Source organism: Bradysia coprophila (genome assembly GCF_014529535.1).
Source record: "Bradysia coprophila strain Holo2 chromosome IV unlocalized genomic scaffold, BU_Bcop_v1 contig_5, whole genome shotgun sequence".
Taxonomy (NCBI): domain Eukaryota; kingdom Metazoa; phylum Arthropoda; class Insecta; order Diptera; family Sciaridae; genus Bradysia; species Bradysia coprophila.
Window position 1 is genome coordinate 5,831,363 of NW_023503374.1, and position 22,417 is coordinate 5,853,779.

The 22,417-nt window shown below is 38.2% G+C and overlaps 3 protein-coding genes across 4 annotated transcripts; 1 reads left to right on the forward strand and 2 right to left on the reverse strand.

The window, feature by feature from the left end:
* The first annotated feature begins 3,474 nt into the window (after positions 1-3,474).
* Positions 3,475-5,587, forward strand: LOC119071894 (eukaryotic translation initiation factor 2D). Its single transcript, XM_037176995.1, has 2 exons — positions 3,475-3,961; positions 4,023-5,587. The coding sequence occupies exons 1-2, from the start codon at positions 3,659-3,661 to the stop codon at positions 5,568-5,570; spliced, it is 1,851 nt and encodes a 616-aa protein (XP_037032890.1). The 5' UTR covers positions 3,475-3,658; the 3' UTR covers positions 5,571-5,587.
* Positions 5,578-7,064, reverse strand: LOC119071929 (alcohol dehydrogenase class-3 chain L-like). Its single transcript, XM_037177052.1, has 2 exons — positions 6,905-7,064; positions 5,578-6,833 (listed from the first exon to the last, which is right to left on the reverse strand). Exons 1-2 carry the CDS (start codon positions 7,037-7,039, stop codon positions 5,841-5,843), a joined length of 1,128 nt encoding a protein of 375 aa, XP_037032947.1. The 5' UTR covers positions 7,040-7,064; the 3' UTR covers positions 5,578-5,840.
* Positions 7,065-9,524: 2,460 nt separating this feature from the next.
* On the reverse strand, positions 9,525-21,465 carry LOC119071899 (protein DEK). Of its 2 annotated transcripts, none has more exons than XM_037177003.1 (11): positions 21,341-21,465; positions 20,883-20,979; positions 20,460-20,818; positions 20,227-20,401; positions 17,133-17,363; positions 13,804-13,895; positions 13,566-13,718; positions 13,373-13,504; positions 13,078-13,308; positions 12,845-12,997; positions 9,525-10,415 (listed from the first exon to the last, which is right to left on the reverse strand). In XM_037177003.1, the coding sequence occupies exons 1-11, from the start codon at positions 21,377-21,379 to the stop codon at positions 10,401-10,403; spliced, it is 1,677 nt and encodes a 558-aa protein (XP_037032898.1). In that variant the 5' UTR covers positions 21,380-21,465; the 3' UTR covers positions 9,525-10,400. The 2 variants fall into 2 exon arrangements, with proteins under 2 accessions (XP_037032898.1, XP_037032897.1); XM_037177002.1 differs by having other exon boundaries at positions 13,804-13,913.
* Positions 21,466-22,417: the final 952 nt, after the last annotated feature.

A 22,417-nucleotide genomic window follows, 5' to 3' on the forward strand; every position in this document is an offset into this window, starting at 1 on the left:
TGTTTCGTTTTTATACTGAATCATACGTCGTTGATTTTAAATTTTGTGGTTCCAAAGAACCAGGTGAAAGGTCCAATATAGTTTGTTTATTGTTCCAAAGAATTCAACGAATGCGCTACGAATTACACAAGGTCTTACACCTACTGAAGTCAACATTTCCCAGATTATAGACTCCAAATAAAATGAAAATTCGGAGTTTATTCGGAGTTTAAAGTTCGACGCGACGCTCATCTGTGAAACATGAAGAACAGTACTTGGGACGCAATTAAAGTTTCCACTCGTTGTTAGCAATCGGATGGATTGAAATTTTGATTCGAAGACCAAACCCACACAGACATGAGGAGAAAACCAGAATTTTCAGTTAACCAAACCGAAAACTTCAATTTTCTCGAAATTAGTTATTTATCTACCAAGGTAGGTATGAAGGTATTTTTTCGCACTAGAACTCGATTGTCGACCCGAGGCGAAGCCGAGGTCGACAAGACGTCGTGTGCGAAAAAATACAGGCATACATACCGTGGTAGATACAACGTTTTTCGCAATTTCGGGCCATAATCACCTTTCCAATGCAAAACATGTCCTACATTTTTTTCCAAAATTCTTGTGTACACAGAAATTCATTTGAACAATCAAGATTGCTGCATTATAATACACATTGCAATGTGATGTAAAGAGACGCGTTGAATGAAATCGAGTAGTCAATGCTTAGTTGGCTATCACGGTGATAGTCAGCTATCACGGTGATAGTCAGCTATCACGGTAATAGTCAGCTATCACGGTGATAGTCAGCTATCACGGTGATAGTCAGCTATCACGGTGATAGTCAGCTATCACGGTGATAGTCAGCTATCACGGTGATAGTCAGCTATCACGGTGATAGTCAGCTATCACGGTGATAGTCAGCTATCACGGTGATAGTCAGCTATCACGGTGATAGTCAGCTATCACGGTGATAGTCAGCTATCACGGTGATAGTCAGCTATCACGGTGATAGTCAGCTATCACGGTGATAGTCAGCTATCACGGTGATAGTCAGCTATCACGGTGATAGTCAGCTATCACGGTGATAGTCAGCTATCACGGTGATAGTCAGCTATCACGGTGATAGTCAGCTATCACGGTGATAGTCAGCTATCACGGTGATAGTCAGCTATCACGGTGATAGTCAGCTATCACGGTGATAGTCAGCTATCACGGTGATAGTCAGCTATCACGGTGTTAGTCAGTTGTAAAAAATTCAACGAGGGAATTAAACCCAATGAGTGAGAGTGAAATCAATTTTGTGGTAGTAAAAAGAGTTCGACGAAAAAACTAAGAGTTACAATAAGACTGAGACCTACCCATTCAACAAATCATGGTTTCTAGAACGCAAATTAGATAACAATTTGAAGTGAAAGTACGACGTTTCTGTTCTGTTTTAGAAATTTGATTAAGATTTGTGATTCAACAACGCCAATTTAAGCATGAGTGGTATTCTAAAAAGAGTATACTAAAACTGGACAGTGTATCATACAAATTTTGACACTGAGGAAACTAATTTTTCATAAAATATTTTATAAATAAAGTTCTCTATGTGGCAGATGTAATCACGATCGCTACAGTGCGTTACATTCAATCATTTCAACCAAAGGAAATTCTTAAATTATCAGCGGTGAAGTAAAGCGGAGAATTGGGTTTCATATGGGAGTGGTAAATTCACCATCATCAATTTATGCCAAATTATTGGTACTCCGACTATAGACGAAGGCGTTGTATTGCAAATCATCCCACTTACTTGAAGCTTTCATTAAAGTTCTCGCTAAATCAGAGAATTTTAGCTTGGCCGAGTTTGAAAGTTTTTTTTTTGTGCGGACGTCTCGTACTGTCGTTAACAGATGTCCACCCGTTCCTAAAAGCAGTGGCCTGTATCAGTGTTAACAACACGCACACCACCCACACTGGCGTACAATGCACTACGTACAGTGTACGCCGTAAATGGAATGACAGTTCAAAATTAAAACGGCCTTTCATATTGGTCGAATGTGTTAATATTTAGTGAACTTTTAGATTTATGTCTTTCATTGCTATCAATTAAATTCGGTATGACGAGTAGACCGATAACTATTTATTTTCATGATAATTCAGATCTTTATCTCGATTTTTCAATGAAGTCACAATGATAGCTGTAAATTTTTGCTGACTTTCATTATTACTAAAGTCGAGGGGTGGATAAACGTAAATTTTGTTCGAACCTTGTTTTTTTTTAAAGAAATGTTTTCTTGTTTTTTTCTGTTTTTAAACAAAAAAAAACATTCACTTTCTTTGGTTTTATTTCCGGTTTTTTGTTTATTTTTTATTTGTTTTTTTTTAAGTTTTTTTTTTTGGTTTTAAGAGTCAATTCGCCAATTCGTCAGCCAAATTTTCAATTTCTGAAACAAGCTACTCCGATATTATTGAGTTATAGCTCATTCGATATCGATTCGTCGTTCAATTCTAGCGAACGGGTGTCTGCCATTTTTTTCAAAAAAAATCCAGTTTGGGTGTTATGTGTCTACATGTCATGTGATGTCTATAGGGTGGTCAGAACACTTTTTTAGCAGTAACTTGAGGAAGGAGTAACACAAAAAGTTGTGAAAAAAAGAAAAATGAATGAAAATAGATATTTTTCGAAATGAGTCCATCGGAATCAGTCGGCTATGGAATGTCCCCCAGAGACGTTGCTAATAAAAAAAACCATTTTGGACAAAAATTTGGTTCAAATTTACTCTTTTATTCCAGCGGAAAAGGTCAACTTTTTTTTCAAATGGTCCGCAAATACTGCAACACAAAACTTCTGTGGTAGTTTTTTGGTATGTGATAGAAGCTAAAGCCAGCTACCATAATATGTAGTCGGCCCTTCAGAACAATGACCATGGGTGGTGTGTGCGGATGTCAGAGTGGGCTCAAACTGTCGGCCGTAGAGAGGCCAACAATCCTACAAAGTTTCGACTTTTTGTGTTACTCCTTCCTCAAGTTAATGCTGAGAAAGTGTTCTGATCGACCTCTGACATCACATTACATGTAGACACATTACACCCGAACTGAACGACGAATCGAATGAGCTATAACTCAATAATATCGGAGCGAGCTTGTTTTCCAAGTGGCTGAGAAATTGGCGAATTGACTCTTAACCAAAAAAAAAAATGATGGCTCTTGGTTGTTTTTTGGTTTTTTATGTTGTTTTTCTATTTTTTCTTCTGTTTTTTGTTAGTTTTCTAGTTTTTTGACTGTTTTTTGTTGTTTATTTTAGTTTTTTCTGTTTTTCTGTTTTTTATTGTTTTTTCTGTTTATTTTTGTTTTAAAAAAGTTTTTGTTTTTGTTTTCAATCGCTTCGAACCTTGTTTTTTTAGTTTATCCACCCCTCGACTAAAGTGTACTGACTTCTCCTTGGTGTGCCTTTTCGTATTAAAAATTTCCGGATGAAAATGTGGACTCAGTTTCGAATTACTTCTTACCCTTCTCACCTTCTTCTGGTACGCTTTCTTTTTCCAATGAAGAAGTGTCAAAGTGACATTTGTGAGTGACCGCTACAGTTCTCATCGCTGTCTTTATTTTGTTCATGCAGTGGTGTTTTCCTCATTTCCCTTCGTCTAAATAAAATTCTAAAGCATAAAAGTTACTGAAACGAGCACTCTGTGACATGTTTATTAAAGCAGTAAAGACCAAGAGCAACGTTCAGTTGAAAAGTTCTGATCGTAAAAAGCTGCAGCAGAAAGTGTCGACAAAATTTAACGTCACCCAAGATGAGCTGAACACAATATTTCCAAATAAGTCGTCAATCTCAGTCATCAAATTGATCACACACAGCGAGGACATAGTCAGTGTCTACGCGGTTGATAAAAGGCCAATGTTTTTTGAAACACCCGATCAAGTCCTGTTACCCACCGTGTACACTTTATGGTTAGTTCCGAATTTGTTACCAGCATTTACCACCCATCCGGCTGTAAGTCACGTCTATTTTCGTTGAGTTCTGACAGTTTTACTAAAAGTTCTGTTAAAAACAGGTCCTTCCAAGACTGTCAAATGGAGCCGATTTAATGTTACCGGGAATCATTCGCCAAGGACAAGGTCCGAGATGCTATGGTTACTACAAGAAACATGAAGTTGTCGCTGTAAATTTAACATCCAACAAAGCAGCTATCGCAATTGGACTACTGGCTAAGAGCAGTGACGACTTATACATGAGTGGCGGTGTTGGTATCGGGGTGAATGTTCTGCATGTATTTGGTGATAAGCTGTGGGGCTTGGATGCGTCTGTCTGTTTGCAAGCTCCACTTTTGGGTGCTGGTGTAGAAATGCCAACCGATGAAGACTTTCCAGCATTGGGTGATACTAAGTTTAAAGCGCAGCCACAACAAGCACAGCAAAGTCAACAAGAGGTCGCGAAGAAACTAGTGATTAGTCAAGTGAAAAATGAAGAATTTCCAATGTTGGGATCGGATCCTAAAAGGAAAGCAAAGGAACCAACTGGCACTGATACCGCCGTTGTTACGGAAAAACTTTCCGATCTACTTTTGGATGAGATGAAAGGCGATGCAGAAGACAATAAACAAGAAGACAGCGATAATGATGACGATAATGTTGATGTAGCTGTTGAAGATTCTGAAGAACCAGAGGAAATCAATCATGACGAGCTCCTTCAGAGAGCGTTTTTCACAGCTCTCAAGAGGGATGGAAAAACATTACAACTGCCGCTACTGACTAGCACATTTTACAGGAAAAATGTGCTACCAGCTGCTGAACAGCCTATAGATCTAAAGAAAACATCACACAAAAAATTGTCGAAGTTCTTGTTAGAAATGGCTGCGAATCGGTTCATAACTGTGAAGGAGGAACAAAAGGGCATTGAAAAAATCACCCAGGTAAATCTCAGCCATCCGGAACTTGTTGATTTCATTCCAAAGGCAATTGTAAAGGACGAAGCAGTGGAAAGTCAAAACAATTTGTTCGTAACCGAAATGACTGAATTGTATTTGGTGACCGATGAGACAGCGAAATTCTTTGCACCATTCAATGTTGCTAATGGTGATGGGCTCGCAAGTAGTCAAGTAAAGAAAATGTTAAAGGAGTACGTGTGCAACAATAAATTGCAAAGTCCGCTCAATCCGCGAATCATACAAACCAACGAAATGCTGAGTACGTTGTGCAAGCGTGAATCGAATGCAAGCATTCCATTTGACGATTTGTTGTCGGTTATTTTGTCGAAAATGACGCACAGTTTCGAAATGCGTAGCAAGAGCGACGTCAAATCGTCGAAAAATCCAACCATTCAAATGAGTTTGGCCACAAGATCTGGCAATAAGAAAGTCACGTTGGTGAGCAATTTAGAAGCGTACGGCATACGATTGAATGAATTTGAGAAGGCGTGCAAACTTGGTGTGGCGGCGAGTACAACTGTAACGAAACTACCGTATCAGAAAGGTGAACAGTTGCTGGTGCAAGGAAATCAAATTCGATTCATCTACAAATTGTTAACGGAAACGTATAAAATACCCGGAAAGAATATTGTTGGACTTGACTTGGCGAAAAAGGAGAAAAAAGTTAAAAAATAAATTTCAATTTTGTTGTCGAAAAAAGTGTCTTCATGTCGGTCCTCATTACTCGTACCCACTGATTTTGCCAAATCTCGTTACCTACAACCGCTGACTTGAGCGAGTTTTAACTAAATTTGAACTTTTTCTTTGTATGGCATTGATATTCACATTTAAGGCAGGCTGATCGAGCCGTAGGCGAAAGTAAACATTTATTTATTTCCGTTCTAAAACAAAGTTTAAATTTTCATTCTCCTGCGATTCGAACTAATCCTTCAAAATCCTTCAGGTCTACTCGGTTGCAATTTGGAGAACTGTTCGAATACATTCACCTTTCCGCAAAAGATCGAAACCTTCGTTAATTTTCTCGAACGGAAGTCTGTGCGTAATGAACTTATCGATCGCAATCCCACCATCCAGATACTCTTCGACCAACTTTGGTAGATGATCTTTCGGCTTGTAGTCGCCGAAAATTGTACCCTTCAGTGTCCGCCCCAATAGCAATTGAAATGGTATCAACGGAAACTCAATACCACTGGCCGGGACTCCGACGAAGACACAAACACCAGATCCCAAACAACTGGTTTCGAAAGCTTGTCGCATCGTTGCATTCGTGCCGATTGCCTCAAACGTGTAATCAGCTCCACCGTCCGTCATTTTCAGTAAGTGGGCTGTCAAATCAGTCACGTCTTTCGGATTGACAAAATCCGTTGCACCCAATTCTCTTGCGACGGTGAATTTTCTGGTATTGATGTCAATGGCAATAATTCGAGACGCTCCAGCTTTTTTACATCCCATCACAATTGCTAATCCTATTGCTCCAAGTCCCCACACAGCACAAGTAGAGCCAGGCTGAACTTTTGCCGTATTTAATGCAGCTCCATAGCCAGTGGAAATGGCACATCCAAATAAGCAAACTTCATCGAGTGGTGCCGTAGAATCAATTTTGCAGAGTTCAATTTGATTGACCACACAATATTCGGTAAACGTTGACATTCCACCAGTAACTTCCTGTCCACGACATGAGAAGCACTTCGGTCTCACATCCCTACCCTCGCAGTACATCGTATCGATAAACTTTGAGCAAATATTGGCTTCGGGATGCTTACACACTCTACATTGACCACATTGTGGAACACCGAGCGGAATCACATGATCACCACTTTTGAATCCAACAACATCGTCACCAACGGACTCAACGATTCCCGCTCCTTCATGTCCACCGATAACGGGATATTTTACTCCGTCAAAATAGCCTTTCACCACAGACTCATCGGTGTGACACTAGAATAATGAAGTGATGCACTATTACAAACATGACCATCGTCTCAATGAGAATGGCGAATAATATTTACAATGCCAGACGCGATCATTTTGACGCGAACTTCATTTCTACCTGGAGGTTGCACCTGAATTTCTTCAATAACAAATGGTGCTCCTTTTTCCCACAGCACAGCTGCCTTACAAGTGATAACCTTTCCCTCAGTCATTTGCAGATTAGACCAATGAGTGTCGGAGAAGCCATTAAACTAGGTGGAGACTCCTTATTAAAGGCAATCACGGCTTTGTTTAATCAATGTCTCCAATGGGAAGAAGTACCAGAAGCTTGGGAAAATGCGGTAATTACATTGCTGCATAAAAAAGGAGACATAACAAAGCTGGAAAATTACCGACCCATAAGCCTATTGTCAACACTCTACAAGTTGTTTATGAAAATCATTACGAAGAGGAACACTAACAAGTTCGACTTCTACCAACCTGTTGAACAAGCTGCTTTCAGATCTGGTTTCAGCACAAACGACCATTTGCAAGTGATGAGAACGCTTATTGAGAAGTGTCGTGAATACAACATCGACATAGTCTTGCTATTCATAGACTTCGAAAAAGCTTTCGATTCAGTGGAAACCTGGTCGATATTGGACGCATTAGACGAATGTAGAGTAGACTCAAGGTACTCCAACACAATTCGATATGTGTACAAAAATGCTACTTCATGTATAAAACTTCATAAGAGCACGGAGAAATTCAGAATTGGCCGAGGTGTAAGGCAGGGTGACACCATTTCACCGAAATTATTCACGGCGATTCTGCAGAGTGTTTTTAGGAAGTTAAACTGGAGTAAAATGGGAATAAAGATAAATGGAGAGTACCTGAGCAATCTCCGCTTCGCTGATGACATTGTACCGATAGCAGCGAATCTAGGTCAGGCTCAGCTTATGCTACAACAGTTAAGTGAAGAGGCAAACAAAGTTGGCCTCAAGATGAACTTATCGAAAACAAAAGTCATGACCAACATCGGGGACGATAGAGAAATCAAAATTGGTGACACTGTCATTGAACGAGTCGACAGCTACGTATATCTAGGACATAAGCTGAAGTTAGGTCTGGACAACCAAACTGCAGAAATAAGACGTAGGATTGGTCTTGCATGGGCAGCGTTCGGAAAACTCAGACTAATTTTCAAAAGCAAAATGAATAATAGTCTGAAACGCAAAGTTTTCGACACTTGTGTCCTTCCAGTGCTCACTTATGGAGCGGAAACGTTAACTTTAACGAAAGCATCCGAAGAAAAATTGAGAGTGACACAAAGAGCCATGGAACGGAGTATGCTTGGAATAACACTCAGAGACAGAATGACGAATCAATGGATTCGACAACAAACCAGGGTCGTTGATGTCATGGAAAGAATAGCATCTCTGAAATGGAGCTGGGCGGGACATATTGCAAGAAGGACAGACGAACGTTGGACCAAAAAGATCATGAACTGGCGACCATATAAAAGACGAGCTATAGGTAGACCACCAGAGAGATGGACAAACGGAATTAAGAATATTGCAGGTACAAACTGGCAGCAAATGGCAATGGATCGTACGAAATGGAAAGAAGTTGGAGAGGCCTACATCCAGCAGTGGATAGAAACAGGCTGAAAAAGAAGAAGAAGAAGAGAAGTGTCGGAGAATACGACGAGATGACAAATGATTTTCTTTTAGTCACTATCTTAACTAGATTCAATGGTCAATGATAACTGCACAGAGCTGTAGTCAGACGCTAGCGAACATATTTTTTTTATAGTAAAGGCAAGAGAGCTTATCGTATTTCTGATAAGCCATTGAACGAGAGAAGCGATACGATTTTACATAACGATACAAATGAATATTTGAATCGACCTCGGGATCGACTGAGTGGCTTTTGAGATTTCGGAACTGGATTGTAGGTTAGAGGAAATCTGCCTTCTGTATTCGTTAGAAAAGAATTTTCGGGAAACATTTTTTTTACTTCCACTGCAAGTGCTACAAGTGTTTACTGCCTGCTTCATACAAATTTTTTTCCTACAAATCCATGACAATGTCCATCATTACAGCATTAGATTTGGGAGAACTTTGAGCTTTGTTTGGATTCCAGTGATATTCCACTTTCCTAAAAGAAGCTCAAAGCTAACCGAAGCTCTTTAGGCCTTTAAAACTATATATAATGCCTCCATAGGACAAGTTCCCATGATGTCATAACTAAATTCAGATAAGTTATATCCGCCTCGGACAGGCAGTGGACAGGAACCCAAAGTCGAAAATGATTTTTTTTACTGGTTTCATTGCCGTTGAAGGTAAGCAGTCCGGGTAAATTTGGCTCAGGCTCAAGTAGTTATGGGTAAAATAGAGTTTAGTGTCCAGATAGGCTGTTTCCAAAAACGTTTCTTCAATAATCAATTTTTAGCAAGTTTCATCTGGACCGCTGACATCATCGGCAGGAAAATCACTAGAAAAATCTTACGACTTTTGGAGCCCAATTGCTGTCAATCGAAGGCGGATGGATCTGAAGATAGTTTTGGCATTGCGGGGTCGAGGGGTATTACACACTGATCTTCAGGGTAAATTTGGTGAATTTTTAGTGAAATAATTCTTCATATTTGGCTCTATACGGCAAAAATACATTTTATGTAAAACGTCTGCTTTGAATGCTACAAAAAGACGTATGATGTTGATTCGGCGATGAATAGAGTTTTTATTATTAATTAAATTCATTACAATTAAAAAGAGCTCTCTATGAAATAATATGAATAATATAATCAACCACCCCGCCTAGAGATAGTGTTGTAATCAGAACGTGTACAACAACTAAAAATTAAAAATTTCTCACTTAAATTCATTTCCAAAAGTTTTTTTTTTGTTTTTAGTAATTAATTCACTTTGTTGTTTTTGTTTTGCTTTTTTTTGCTATATCAAATTTTCCAACATTTTATAACAAAATTATAAAAAGAAACAGCTTAATAAGATGGACCCTTAAGAATGTCTTAAGGGTTTGCCTTTTTTTTACGACTAAAAAAATGAAAAATGAAAAATTTCTATAATTTACTTCATTAAATACAAAAAATATAATTAATTTTTCCACTTAAATTTCTTCGTTTTCCCTTTAAATTTCACTTGAACTTTATGAAATGTTGAATTTTATCGCCAAAAGGTGTATGTTTCTGTGTATGTGTGGGTCTGTGTTTAAATACGATTCAATTTTGTACTCAGGCAGAGGTGTTATAAAATGATTTTTTTTGTTTGTTTGTTTGTTATCCATGTCGTGTGTGCACATATTACATCGTTTTATGAAGATTTTTTTCAACATTTAAAATGTTTTTTGTTTCAATTTTCATTTAATTTTCGTTCTCCTTTTTGTTGTTCTTGTGATATCTAGAACCAAATAACCGAAATACTTGTTTTTTAATTGAACGATCAAAATCGATTTTTTCTTCATATTTTCTCTTCAAAAATAAATTGTTCACTTAAATGGGTTACATGACTGAAACTTCTAAGTATTTAAACACATCGATAAAGTTTTACGGCGAATTGTGATGAGTGCAATCGTTTATGTGGCAATTAACTGAAATTAAAACAGAAATTTCGATCAGTTTTAAAGTATCAATACAGTGGTTTGGGGTCGGTTTCAGGTGCTGAAACTTCGATATAAATTCATATCCACTAACTCAAACACCGCAACGCCTTAAATGCGCGGTAAATTAATTTGTGGTTTAACTCAATCACAGTCACTGTGACCTATAAATGCGAACGGCACAAAGATACGCCTGCAAAATTTTGTTTTTTTCTGCAAATGAAGATGCTCGACAGCTCGACTACATATAGACATTTCATTCTTTTATTCCAAGGGGAACTACGCGAGCAAATACAGGGACAGGTGCTTTTTTCTAATGATGAGCAATAGAAGGAAATAGTGAGCCAATAGACGTCAATGGAAAGACGTGGGACAGAGTTTGCTCGCGTAAAATATTTAAAATAAATGTTTTAGTCTGAACACAGTTAGAACGGGTCGTTGGCAATATTAGAAACTATAGACCAACAGCCAGCCTGTCTATACATTAGATATCACTCATAACGGGATGGCTCAGTGGTTACGTACTAGCCTTCCACCAAAATGATCCGGGTTCGATTCCCGTGACAGACAAATTCCGCATGGAATTTTTCTAGCGATTATATCGCATTGGTAACGTCCTAAGTTCACTCAAGCTTCATAATTTGGGTAGTTGCGGTGTGTTTGGTGGCTGCGACGATGTACACACTGAATGAATCGTATGACGTAACCCAAATACGATGAATTTATGTACATATGTCTAGCCTACATTAAGGCGAGATATCAATTTCGCACCTAACTTTCCTCAGAGAGTAATTACATACTTCGAGGCGTGGTTCGGAAGTCACGTAAAGCCGGTGGTCCAGACTGAAATTGTAATTGGCTGTAAAAGGCTGTTAGAACGGTCTCAAAACCAACAAATAAATAAATAAATAAATAGCGCCATGGTGTATGTTACTCTCATTGATATTAGAACTTAGACGAAAAAGTGGGAAAAACTGTTTCGTTTCTATCTGGTTACAGAATGTGATGTTTTTGGTCCCCCAAATATAATAGTACATTTTGTTAAGAGTGATGAAAAGTTGAGGCGGAGCCGAGTAGGACAAACTTACGACGTGTACCGAAAAATTCAGCTTTTCATCACGAGTCACAAACGACGATTTTTGTGCTTGAAAACTGAAATGAGACGAAACCACAACATCATTAACATAGAAATCACTCTACAGCCATTTCAACAACAAAGCATGCACACTTGATCGCGGCCGGAAAAATATATATGAAAATCCATTTTCGGCCGGAGAGAGAGTCCGAGAAAGTACTTTCTTGGCCGCAAATCTGTCTGAGAAGTACAGAAAAATTGAACTTTTCGTTCGTAGAATGCGTGTCGAAATATGTCGAATTTCAGTCTTCAAGCACAAAAACAATCATAATTCGACGTTTTTCGTCACTGCACCTACGATCGAAAAGTTCGATTGAAGTACTGCGTATACAGCAACATATGTGCGTCCGAAAAAGTAACTTTGTCGGCCGATAAACAAAGCCAAAAATGGAATTTCATATATACTTTTTCGGACGTAATCGAGTATGCCAAGTAAAAGTGAAATTGTTGTAGAGTGGTTTCCTTGTTATTGTTTGTGTGTTCCGTCTCATTATGATTCTTACGGCACAAAAAACCTAGTTCGTAACTCGTGATGAAAGCAGAATTTTTCAGGACACGTCGTAAGCTTGTCCTACTAGGCTTCGCCTCTTTAGGACAAACTTACGACTAGTACTGAAAAATTCAACTTTTCATCACTCGTAACGAAAAATACAATTCTCAACTCGGGTGACGAAAACCAAAACTTTCGTGGCCTTTATTCAGGAGAACATTTCTTTTTCAGCGCTTGAATGGTAGCGTTAGTGTGTAGGATTAGAGCCGTCAGGCATTGTAGAAAATTGAAAGTGATGTTGAAACAAGGCCTTCTGTCCGAATACAGTTTGAAGATAACGTTCCTGTTGAAAGGGTTGTCGTGCCTAACTAGTTGAAATTTCAAAAATTTGGAACGGCAGACATTTCAATAAAAATCAAATTTCATTTTTCAACAGACCAATGACTTCATCCGTTTATCTTGTCACGGTTTGATTTTGATTTTCTGCAATGTGTGACATATGACATATACACTAGAGCAACCTTCGGTAGGATGCTTCTATCAAAAATGGATAGAACGAGAATGAGTCATTTCAAATGGCGGCTCTTAATCAACTGATGAAATTAAGTAATTAGAGGTATAAGACATTAGCGGCATGAAAACTGTATTTCGACAAGAGATAAAGATTTAGGTTCTGTGCTATTCGCAAGAGCATATCGCTTATCTTTGTTCTGAGCTAAAAGAATCTGTTGAAACTCGGATTTGTGTTCTACTTCTTAGTTGATTACACTCCAAATAATCGACGACTCAACTTACCGACTTCACGGTGCTTTTGATGAAGTCCTTCTTATGAGAGAGATCGAATGATGGATACTTTGCGTAAACTTGTTTGCAAACTGTCTTCATCGTTATCTCCTCCAGATTGGCCTCGTCCAAGATTTCTTTCACATAACTTTTAATTTCATCGTCCTGTTCGAATAAAGTAAAACGAAAAAACCGTTTTAGCAACAAAAACCTTGAAATTTCCAAAATCAAATTTCTATTATTACCGTTGGCTCGGCCGTTTTCGCCTTCTTCGATAGGGGTTCGTCCTCGGACTCCTCATCCTTTTCCGGCTCTTCTTCTTCTTCCTCCTCCTCCGAAGTAGCATCATTTTTAGATTTTGCTTTTGTTGCGGCAGCTCTGGCTGGTCGTCCTCTTGATTTAGCGGGTGATGAGTTCTTTGATTTGTTGTTTGTCGATTTGTTGTTTTTCGGCGACACCTTTCGCTTGCCCTTATCCTGATGGAATTTACGAACAGCGTCAGCGAACAGTCGTCACAATCGTTACCATAACAATACTCACATCACTATCCTCGCTCTCCAAATCCGATTCTTCTTCTTCTTCAGATTCGGATTCTTTCTTTCGTCCTCGTCCAGATGGACGTCCGCGTGGTCGGGCAGCTACTGCTGCTCCTCTCTTCTTTTTCGGTGGTGCCTAAGAAATCGATCACATGGTAGAGAACAAACAGACCGAACAAGACCATTCAAAAACTTACATCACTGTCTTCATCTGATGATGGTAGTGATTCCTCTTCACTGTCCGATTGACGACGTTTAGCAGCTCGTCGCGCTGGCGGTCGACCGCGACCAACAACGCGTAAAGATCTTTTCTTGCCAGTATCTGATTCTGAGCCGCCAGATGGATTATACTTTTGATTGGAGAGGGGGAAAGAAATGAAAGAAAACAGAAATCAGTCGACCATTTTCAAACAAGCTTCAAGTCAATTTTCTCACATCCGATCCACTGTCTGAATCGTCACGATTTTTGCCACGTCGCGCAGTCTTCGGTCGGACGTATTTTTCTTCTTCTTCGGAACTGGAGTAGTCTACGTACGATGAAACATCTATAAGAGAAAATCGAAATGGAAATCGCTATTAAAAACGAGCGTTGCGACAGCGGCACGAAGAAATTTTGCAAAGAGATCAATACAAAGCTACATCCGTTATATATTGCAAACAAAAGTGTAAAAATAATAACAACAACAACATGGTATAATGCAGCTAATAATATAAAGAAACCAAAGTTAAAAGTGTGTGTAAATTGCAGTAATGCTGAAAAAATATGTGCAACAAAAAGTTGTGAAAAACAACGCAGGCCTACAGGTTTTATAGGATGAAAACCCTGTACGAATTGATACATCAAGTCGATTCCAACCATATAGACGTACTAATTCCTGAGAAGTTACCTGAAAAATTTCCGAAGTTATTTCAGGTTACCAGAAATCTTTCCCATATTTAAACTTTTGAATGAAACGGATTGTCGACATTAACACCTATTCCGACTGTACTTTCAACATAGACGAATTCTGTCTAATGGAATCCGAACAAAGTTGGAGTCGGAAAATCTTTAACTTTTATTGAGAAAGGTACGTCAGGTTACATTGTTATGGAAATTAATTGTCTCTATTCCACACTTTCAGAGGTAGAAGCTAAAACTGTGAAAAATCACGAAAATCAGATTAGTCTCTCATGTAGGGTCCAGTCGTTTCGATTTTATGCTTTTTAAAGCTAAGACCTTTGAATTACTTTGTCTTAGTTCAATCTATCTAGTCATCAACAAATCTATCGATCAAACTCAGTGAAGATACAAATATTGCAAACACTAGAGAAATGGAAACGGGTACTTTGTATGGACAAAATGGTGCTTTCGGGCATCTTCAAAATATTTTTTCCGACGTAACGAGTTTCAACAATTAGAAAATGGTTGTCGTAGCAAAAATGGTTTTCGCAGTGATTTTTCCCAGGGTTCTCGACTGACCAATTTATAAGTTTAAGAACTGAAAATCGGCTCAAAACTTTCAATAAACACGAAAAGACTCGAAACCGATTCATGGTGAACCGATTTCAAGCCGATCTAAGACAATTTACCAGGATCAATAACAGTAAAAAAAAACATGTAGACCGAGAGCCTGTGTAGTCACTAAAAGTTTTGTAAAGCGCAGGCCTATGTAAATCTCATCCGTCGTCATCTTAGAAAATCTAAATTTTTGTCAGATTGATGCAAAGTGAGGAAAGAAATTGAAACAATTTAAATGGATCGTGTGTCGTGTCAGACAATTGAAAATCTAGAATTTTGAACTTTTCACCAGCGTTACAATAGTACCACTCTTTTAGTTCCACTTTTTTCGTAAAAGGAAAAAGTGGAACTATCTTCACGCCGCATATATGCAGCGTTTCACTTTTTTAGTTCCACTTTCCTCATGCAAGTGGAACTATTGTAACGTTGCATATATGCAGCGTTACAATAGTTCCACTTTTTCCCTTTTACGGAAAAAAGTGGAACTAAAAGAGTGGTACATACTATTGTAACGCTGGTGAACTTTTCTGGCATTGAAACCGGGTATTGCCACTTCCAATTGCAGTTTGGAATTGTTTTGAGATCCGCGAAGGTGGTTTTAGGTTGTCGCGGTGTCAGTCGTAATCCTTCTTGGTTTCAATTCCGCTTGTTTTTGATTTCACTCAATTCTTGTTTAATGCCCACCTGAGCCGTAGAACTCAAATGATCACAAAATTCTCGAAACTGTCGTGCATAACGAGTCCACCAGTGTACTGTTTCCACATAAAATTCGCGGGAATTTATGGAAGTGAATTAGTGATTTTTGAGATCAGCGGGACGAAACGGCGTCTTTAGGTACTTTAGGGATAACGTGACCCAGACGAATTCAAATTCGATTTTCGTTTTGTTATCGGGTATTGGACTATGACAAAAATAGACTTGGCCGTAACCGATGTTGTTCTTTATGAGTTTTTCAACTTTTTAGGGTAGTGAAGTGAAGGAATGAAAAGTATTTTTCTCTCAAAGAGCATATCATGACTGAAGTTACTTGCACGATAAAAGGTCCGAGGATGTTACCAACATCCTTAGATCTGTACAACGTAGGTCGCATGTCGTGAATGAACAGTAATGACCTGACAATCAAAATTTCATGGTATTCTTCAATTGGCATCAATTTGGTGACAATTTCGATATTTTACGATGTGAGAAAGCTTTTTCATAGAAATTTTCCTACACTCGTTGACGTCCTCTCTAAACAAATGTTTCTCGTATCGGATAGTACAATCAAATGGTATTGGTTTAAAACTGTGGCGTAGAGAAGAAGGGGAAGAAGGACTGCACACACAGTCTCTCGGTCTCCATGATAGCCAATGAAACAGAATTGAAAAAGTCGTTTTGTTGAAAAATATAAATGAAAGAAGGAAAAAAGAGAATAAAATAGGAAAATTAGTAGCGACACAGAAATGTGATGGTTTAATGTTAAATGGTTTGAGTTGAAATAAATAGAATTGCATTCGCATATCAATAATAAAATGAAATATTTGCTTAAAAAAATTCTCTCATGTCTCATTCGAAGTGAATTTTCTGATTTTTCAAACGGTTTTTTTTTAAGAATTTGTGGTCCGAAAGTAAAATTTTTGTGTGATCGACTTTGGAATCGATTCGAAAATGATTTTGTGTTTTTCTTCTTCTTTTTTTTTGATATGGCAATGGAAATGTTGTCGCATTTTTTTAAACAAATTTCTCTCCTTTTCTATCCCAACTTTTTTTGTATTTTGTTTGTTTTTTTTTTAAATTAGAATGTACTTACACGAAAATGATTTTTATTTTGATTATAATTTGAAACTGGCATTAAACAAGTGTGATGGTCTTGTAAAGGCATATGAAACCATAGAGAGAGAGAAATAACGTATATTACAAAACAATATTCAAGAAAATATTTCACAAAAACAAAATTAATAAAATGAAAAAAATTAAATTAAATTAAACCACAAAAAAACGGAACGTTTCCTTTTCTAAACACTCACACACACACACAAACAGTTTTCTCATCAATAAAACATATTGCCGTGTGCGCTTTGGTGCATACGAAAACAAAAAAACAATCTCAATGTCGCCAGTACGAACATCAAAAAAACACTCAATTCACTTTTAGAAAAGGTCCAGTGGTTCTCGCTCGAAACAGCGATATCGAAACAATCATTTATAGATCACGACAACTTGTATATAAATGTAATGAAAAAAAAAACAAAGTGAAAATGTCGACTTCGACAAAGTCTTATCTTACCCCTGGTTCGTCCGGCCGTAGCACGACGTGGTCGGCCACCTTTACCGACCTTTTCCTCGACATTTCCACGTCGACCTTTCTTCTTTTTCGTCTCTTCTTCGCTGGATGCCTGTTCCTCTTCTTCCTCTTCATCTTTATCGTCAGCGTCATCCTCTTCATCGGGCTCTTCGCGCTCGCCTTCCGGAGCTAACAGAAATTCGCATATCCGTTCGGCAAGCTCGTCCTTTGAACCTGTGATGTGTTAGCGGTTAATGATGTTGGTGATTTGATTACTTTAACTGAAATAACTGGTTTAAGGGCATTTGTCTTGGCAATTTAGTAGGACAATTTATTCGGGGTAAACCGTTGCAAGACTTAGCTCATCAGCTCATTTCGGTCTTCATCAAAAATTTGACTAAGTTTGACTTACGCAAGAACAGTTTTTTGTGCATCGAACGAAGTATTTTCGAAAAATGAAATTTTGTACGAAAACCTCGCACCGGTTCACTGATTGACCTTCAAAATAATCATCAGAAAGTCGGGTAAAGCATTCGAAGACCACAAACATTATCTCATCGACCCTCTAAAGTAGTACTTAAAACGAGCCATCAGAACAGTCGGAGCGTTTGCTGCGACTGAGCCCCGTACAAACCCGTATATCTATTGCGTACGTGACCCTAGTGCGTTTGTCACCCTACTTTGACCGTAAGCCTATGCGCCGGTTAAAGTAGTTAAAGTAAAATTATTATGTAATGTGTACATCTTAGAAATTGCGCATAGCGGCCTTAGTCCGAGGACCCAAATTTAATTTTTTTTTTCAACAACATTCTATTCGGCCTTTGATTACCTTCCAAATGACACAAAAATTACGAAAAACGAATGAGATTTACTCGAGTTCAATGTAAAATACATATAGGGCCCTAGTAGTGGCCTTAGTCCAAGGACCCAAATTTAATTTTTTTTCAACAACATTCTATTCGGCGTTCGATTACCTTCCAACTTCCAAATGAAACAAAAATTACGAAAAACGGATTAAATTTACTTGAGTTCTATGTAAAATACACATAGGGCCCTAGTAGCTTTTCACTTCTAAGGCCCTAACTCACGGTCCACTCACCCGATTTTAAAACACTTTTTTTTTCCTGGATTGGTATTGACAATACCTATCATTTGCCTATCATTTATATTTCCATCGTTTATTTTGCCATAAATATCACCAAAAGACCTTAAATCACTTAGGTGGCCCTAACTCACGAAGGGCCGACCCGAATATGCCCATCTTCGAACTTAGCCTCACTATTTCGACTATCTTTCAGGGAATTTTTAGACCCGTACGAAGTACTGGGGTCTTATAGGTTTACGCATACGTTTGTAACACGTCGAATTGGACTCCCTGAGTAAGGGGAAACCTATTGTGGTTGTCTAGAGATGCCAAATCCACGAAAAAAAAAATGTCCGTCTGTCCGTCTGTCCGTCTGCACGATAACTTGAGTAAAACGCATCCGATTTTGAAAATTCTTTTTTTTCCCGTTTGGTAATGTCAAAAGACAGGCTAAGTTCGAAGATGAGTGATTTTGGATCGACCCCTCCCGAGCTGTGGCCCAATAAGTGCTTTACGGTTTTTCGAAGATATCTCCGGACATTTAAACGTTAAACTTGTAAGTGATACGTCAAATAAAAGGTATTTACAATACCGATCGACAAAAAAAAAGTTTATGGAAATCGGATGACCGACTCGTGAGTTAGACCCCTTGGTGTGGAACAGGCACAGGGCGGCAAGCAGTTTTTGCTTGTAGGTCGGCCACATTTGAACATATTTCGTCTGTTTTAGCTTTATTAGATAGGTATTGACCGTACCAATCAGGGAAATTTTTTTTTATGAAATTATGTTCTCCGGAGCGTGAGCTAGGTCTCTTGGAGTGAGCTCTTATCTGGCTACTCGGAAGTACAGTGAACGTGGTGTATTTTGACAATATCTCGAGTAAATTTTGACCGAATTTCATGAATTTTTTTTTTGTTTGAAAGGTATTAACGAATGTAAAGCGTCGGTACTATTTCCGGTCTCCTAACAAAATGGCTGCCGGCGGCCATATTGGATTTTAGTAAAATAGAAATATCTTGGGAAAAATGATACTTAGAGAGTTTCTGTTAACATGGAAATAATTTGTTATGTGTGTGGGGTTTCAGGGATTCCATATACGGACATCTATATATACCTATATACAGCTATATTGAGCTATATGCAGGCATATAGAGCTATATAATAGCATAAATTTATCTGTCAAATGTTTATTTATAGTGAATTATAGTTAAATATAGCGGTATATAGCTGTTTAAATAGGAATTTATGAAATTTGTCTTAGTACGGGGCTGTCTATATTGCCTCCGGCAATTTAGTTGTATATGATAACAAGGCAAAGAGTGGATAATGTAAGTGATTTTAAAGGGAGAATAGTTTTTCAGCAGAGAAGAAAATGAAGTAAGAGAAATGAAAAGTTTCACATTAAAGGCTTTTGATACGAATAGGTGTTTCGTACGGGTCGGCGTTAGCTATGTTTTTTTTTGAAATCGGATTTGATTTACTCAAGTTATCGACGTGACAGACAGACGGACAGACGGCCCAAATTTTTATTGCGGATTCGTCATCTATGAACGAAGGCAAACACTTTGCCCTTACCGTCTGCTTCGAATTCCATCAATTACACACGGCATCGTAATCCTATAAGCCCCTTCGTACTTCGTACGGGGCTAAAAATGCACAAGAACCGCTTTCCCACTAGGTCAACACACGATTTTTTGACGAGAAAATGTTCAGCTTTTCTAAGGAATTTCTGAAAATTTATTGACATTATCAGACAACAGACTGAATTTGTGGAAGAAACAGTTTAGTTTATGATCGACGGATGTTTGTTCTACTCTCCGACCGCTCCGACAAACATAACATCAAAAACACAAGAAGCTTTACTCAGAAGATTCGGTCTCTAATTCACATCAAGTGTTCTAAGTAAGAGCAAAAATGTTATCCGAATCGGTTTCATGTTTCGCGAAATCACTGACAGTAAAAGTGATAGTACGTGCTGAAACGGATAAAGAATCCGTTGCAAATCGGTCATACCTTTTTTATCCAACGTGAGCCCTTCACACACAGCCTTGAGTTTGCCGACATCAATTTTCTGCACAGCTTCCAATTTTGTGCTGTACTCATCGGAATCGGCATCGAATTCGAAACCGCTGAATTTGCGAAGTTTATTTTTTATCATGTTCGGCTTGGCGCCACCGGTGAAGCAAATCTATGGAAAAAATATGAGTTCTCCGAATTTCTGTGATAAGATTCATCGACTGACTTACCGAGTGCAACACTTGAAGGCCGTCCACTTTAGTGTTAGTGATGTAGCTGTCGATTCGAGCGATTTCGCCCAGACTCATGGCACTCTCTTTTTTATTCGAAGATTTGGCCGTACCATCATCGTCCTTTTTATCGTTTGCCGAATTTGAATTCTTCGAGTTGGATTTTCCATCATCTTTCTTTCCGTCCGCCACTGACTTCTTTTTGTCATTGTTTGCAGCCGGTTTCTTTTTGTCGCTGGTTTTCTTTGTGTCCGATTTTTCATCGTTGTCAGCAGTATCATCGCCATCTTCCTCTGCTGAATCCTCATCATTTTTTGCATCCGAATCGGATTTATCATCCTTCGCCTTTTTCTTCGCACCTGAGAGAAAAGAAACAGATCGTCAATGTTGACAATCCAATCACGAAATGCATTTCAAACTGACCGTTGTCGGCACCACCTTTCACGGAATTGCCTTTACTTTCTTTCTTATCGTCTTCTGGCTTGACCTCCTGCGTCGAATCTTCTGCCTTGTCATCAGTCTGATAATAAATATTATTGTTTGAATTAGAAAATCATTTTGTGGTGGAAAATATGTGCCCAATCCGATGGCACAGTCAATTCAAACAATTTCGTTGCAGAAACATTTTTTTTACGCAATGAGAACGATTCGCCGTTATGTTGAAAATGCCGATATATTTCTAAAACATTTCGTTTTGACATGACAAGAAAGCAACGCCATTAAAAAAATGTGTGATAAACTTGGGAAGCCGCATTTTTTATTTACGTGCATATTGCATTGTTTGGATGCACTTTTACATTGCAGTGCATTCATCTTGCATAATGCGATTATTCTGACCATAGTTTGTATTGTAAATTGGAATATTTAACGTATTTACGTACCATCTTTTCACTGTTTTTGGTTTTTTCGGCGTCTGACATTTTTCATTTGAAACTAAAATATTTCAGTTGTACCAATGACAGTGTTGCTATCAGCTATGATATGCAGTGTTACCGGGAGACTTGTTTATGTGAAAATTGTACTAGAACTGCGAAAAATGAGATTCGCAACTAGCGAATTTTTCATGTTATTGACAGAGGTGTCTTTAACCAAAGTTGACGATAATATGGCGGATTTTTATACAAAAATTCACCTTTATCGCGTTGAACGCTTTTATATGTAAAATCGTCAGAAGTGCTGCCTTCACGCGTATCAAATAAAATAGTTAAGATTCGGTACGTGTTTTTTATGTAGGTTTCCATCTACAGGGCTTCGGTAGGCTGTGAAATTTAGTTAGAATGTTTCGGTATTTTTATCGTTGCGCTTTAGCTATTACAGTACTTATGAGGTCGTATTTCAATGTAGGAGCTTATGAGTCAAATATATGTCCAGGGTCTTTCATTTGTGCTAGGTGAAGCCTTTTTTCACCAAGGGCTCTACATAGTCTTCCAATTAAAAATTTGACACAACGTGTAAAAATACAAACAAAACAAATATCACTCGAAACCGGTGGTGATCCCGTTGTCGACGGACAACGTACAACTTCCATAGAACTGCAATTGTGTCGAACAATAAATACAAACTAATCAATAAGGAATTAATTTTGAATGAAATGCAGAGAGTTGTATTGTTCATAACAAAAGTATTGGTATTCGACACAATCTGTTCAAAATCAGAACCCCTCCCCCATCCTTCCTATGTTTTTCTATTTTTGTAACATGGTTTGCCTTGTTTGGGTAGCCTCCCCCGATTATTAATGAAAAACACCGTTTCACATTGCACGGTAATTTACAAACTATAAATCGCAGCATCTAAACAAATCTAGTCTAGAATCAGGAAATCTGTGAACACTGTTATAAACGCGGGCGCGATGGAAATTTTCCGTCACTGCAGCGAATTATTATCTGTTGGGACATTATAAGCAACGAATTATTTTTTTGAAATTGACGCGGAAATTGTTTCATACTTTGTTGCAATAA

Bases quoted from the DNA above. Each gene is read 5' to 3' on its own strand.
- LOC119071899 (XM_037177002.1), bottom strand. From the start codon at position 21,379: ATGTCAGACGCCGAAAAAACCAAAAACAGTGAAAAGATG. The intron at 20,980-21,340 runs GTACGTAAATAC...ATTTATTATCAG, and splicing joins CCAAAAACAGTGAAAAGATG to ACTGATGACAAGGCAGAAGA. The intron at 13,914-17,132 runs GTAAGATAAGAC...TTTCTCTTATAG, and splicing joins TACGGCCGGACGAACCAGGG to ATGTTTCATCGTACGTAGAC.
- LOC119071894 (XM_037176995.1), top strand. From the start codon at position 3,659: ATGTTTATTAAAGCAGTAAAGACCAAGAGCAACGTTCAGTTGAAAAGT. The intron at 3,962-4,022 runs GTAAGTCACGTC...TGTTAAAAACAG, and splicing joins CATTTACCACCCATCCGGCT to GTCCTTCCAAGACTGTCAAA.
- LOC119071929 (XM_037177052.1), bottom strand. From the start codon at position 7,039: ATGACTGAGGGAAAGGTTATCACTTGTAAGGCAGCTGTGCTGTGGGAA. The intron at 6,834-6,904 runs GTAAATATTATT...TCATTATTCTAG, and splicing joins AAATGATCGCGTCTGGCATT to TGTCACACCGATGAGTCTGT.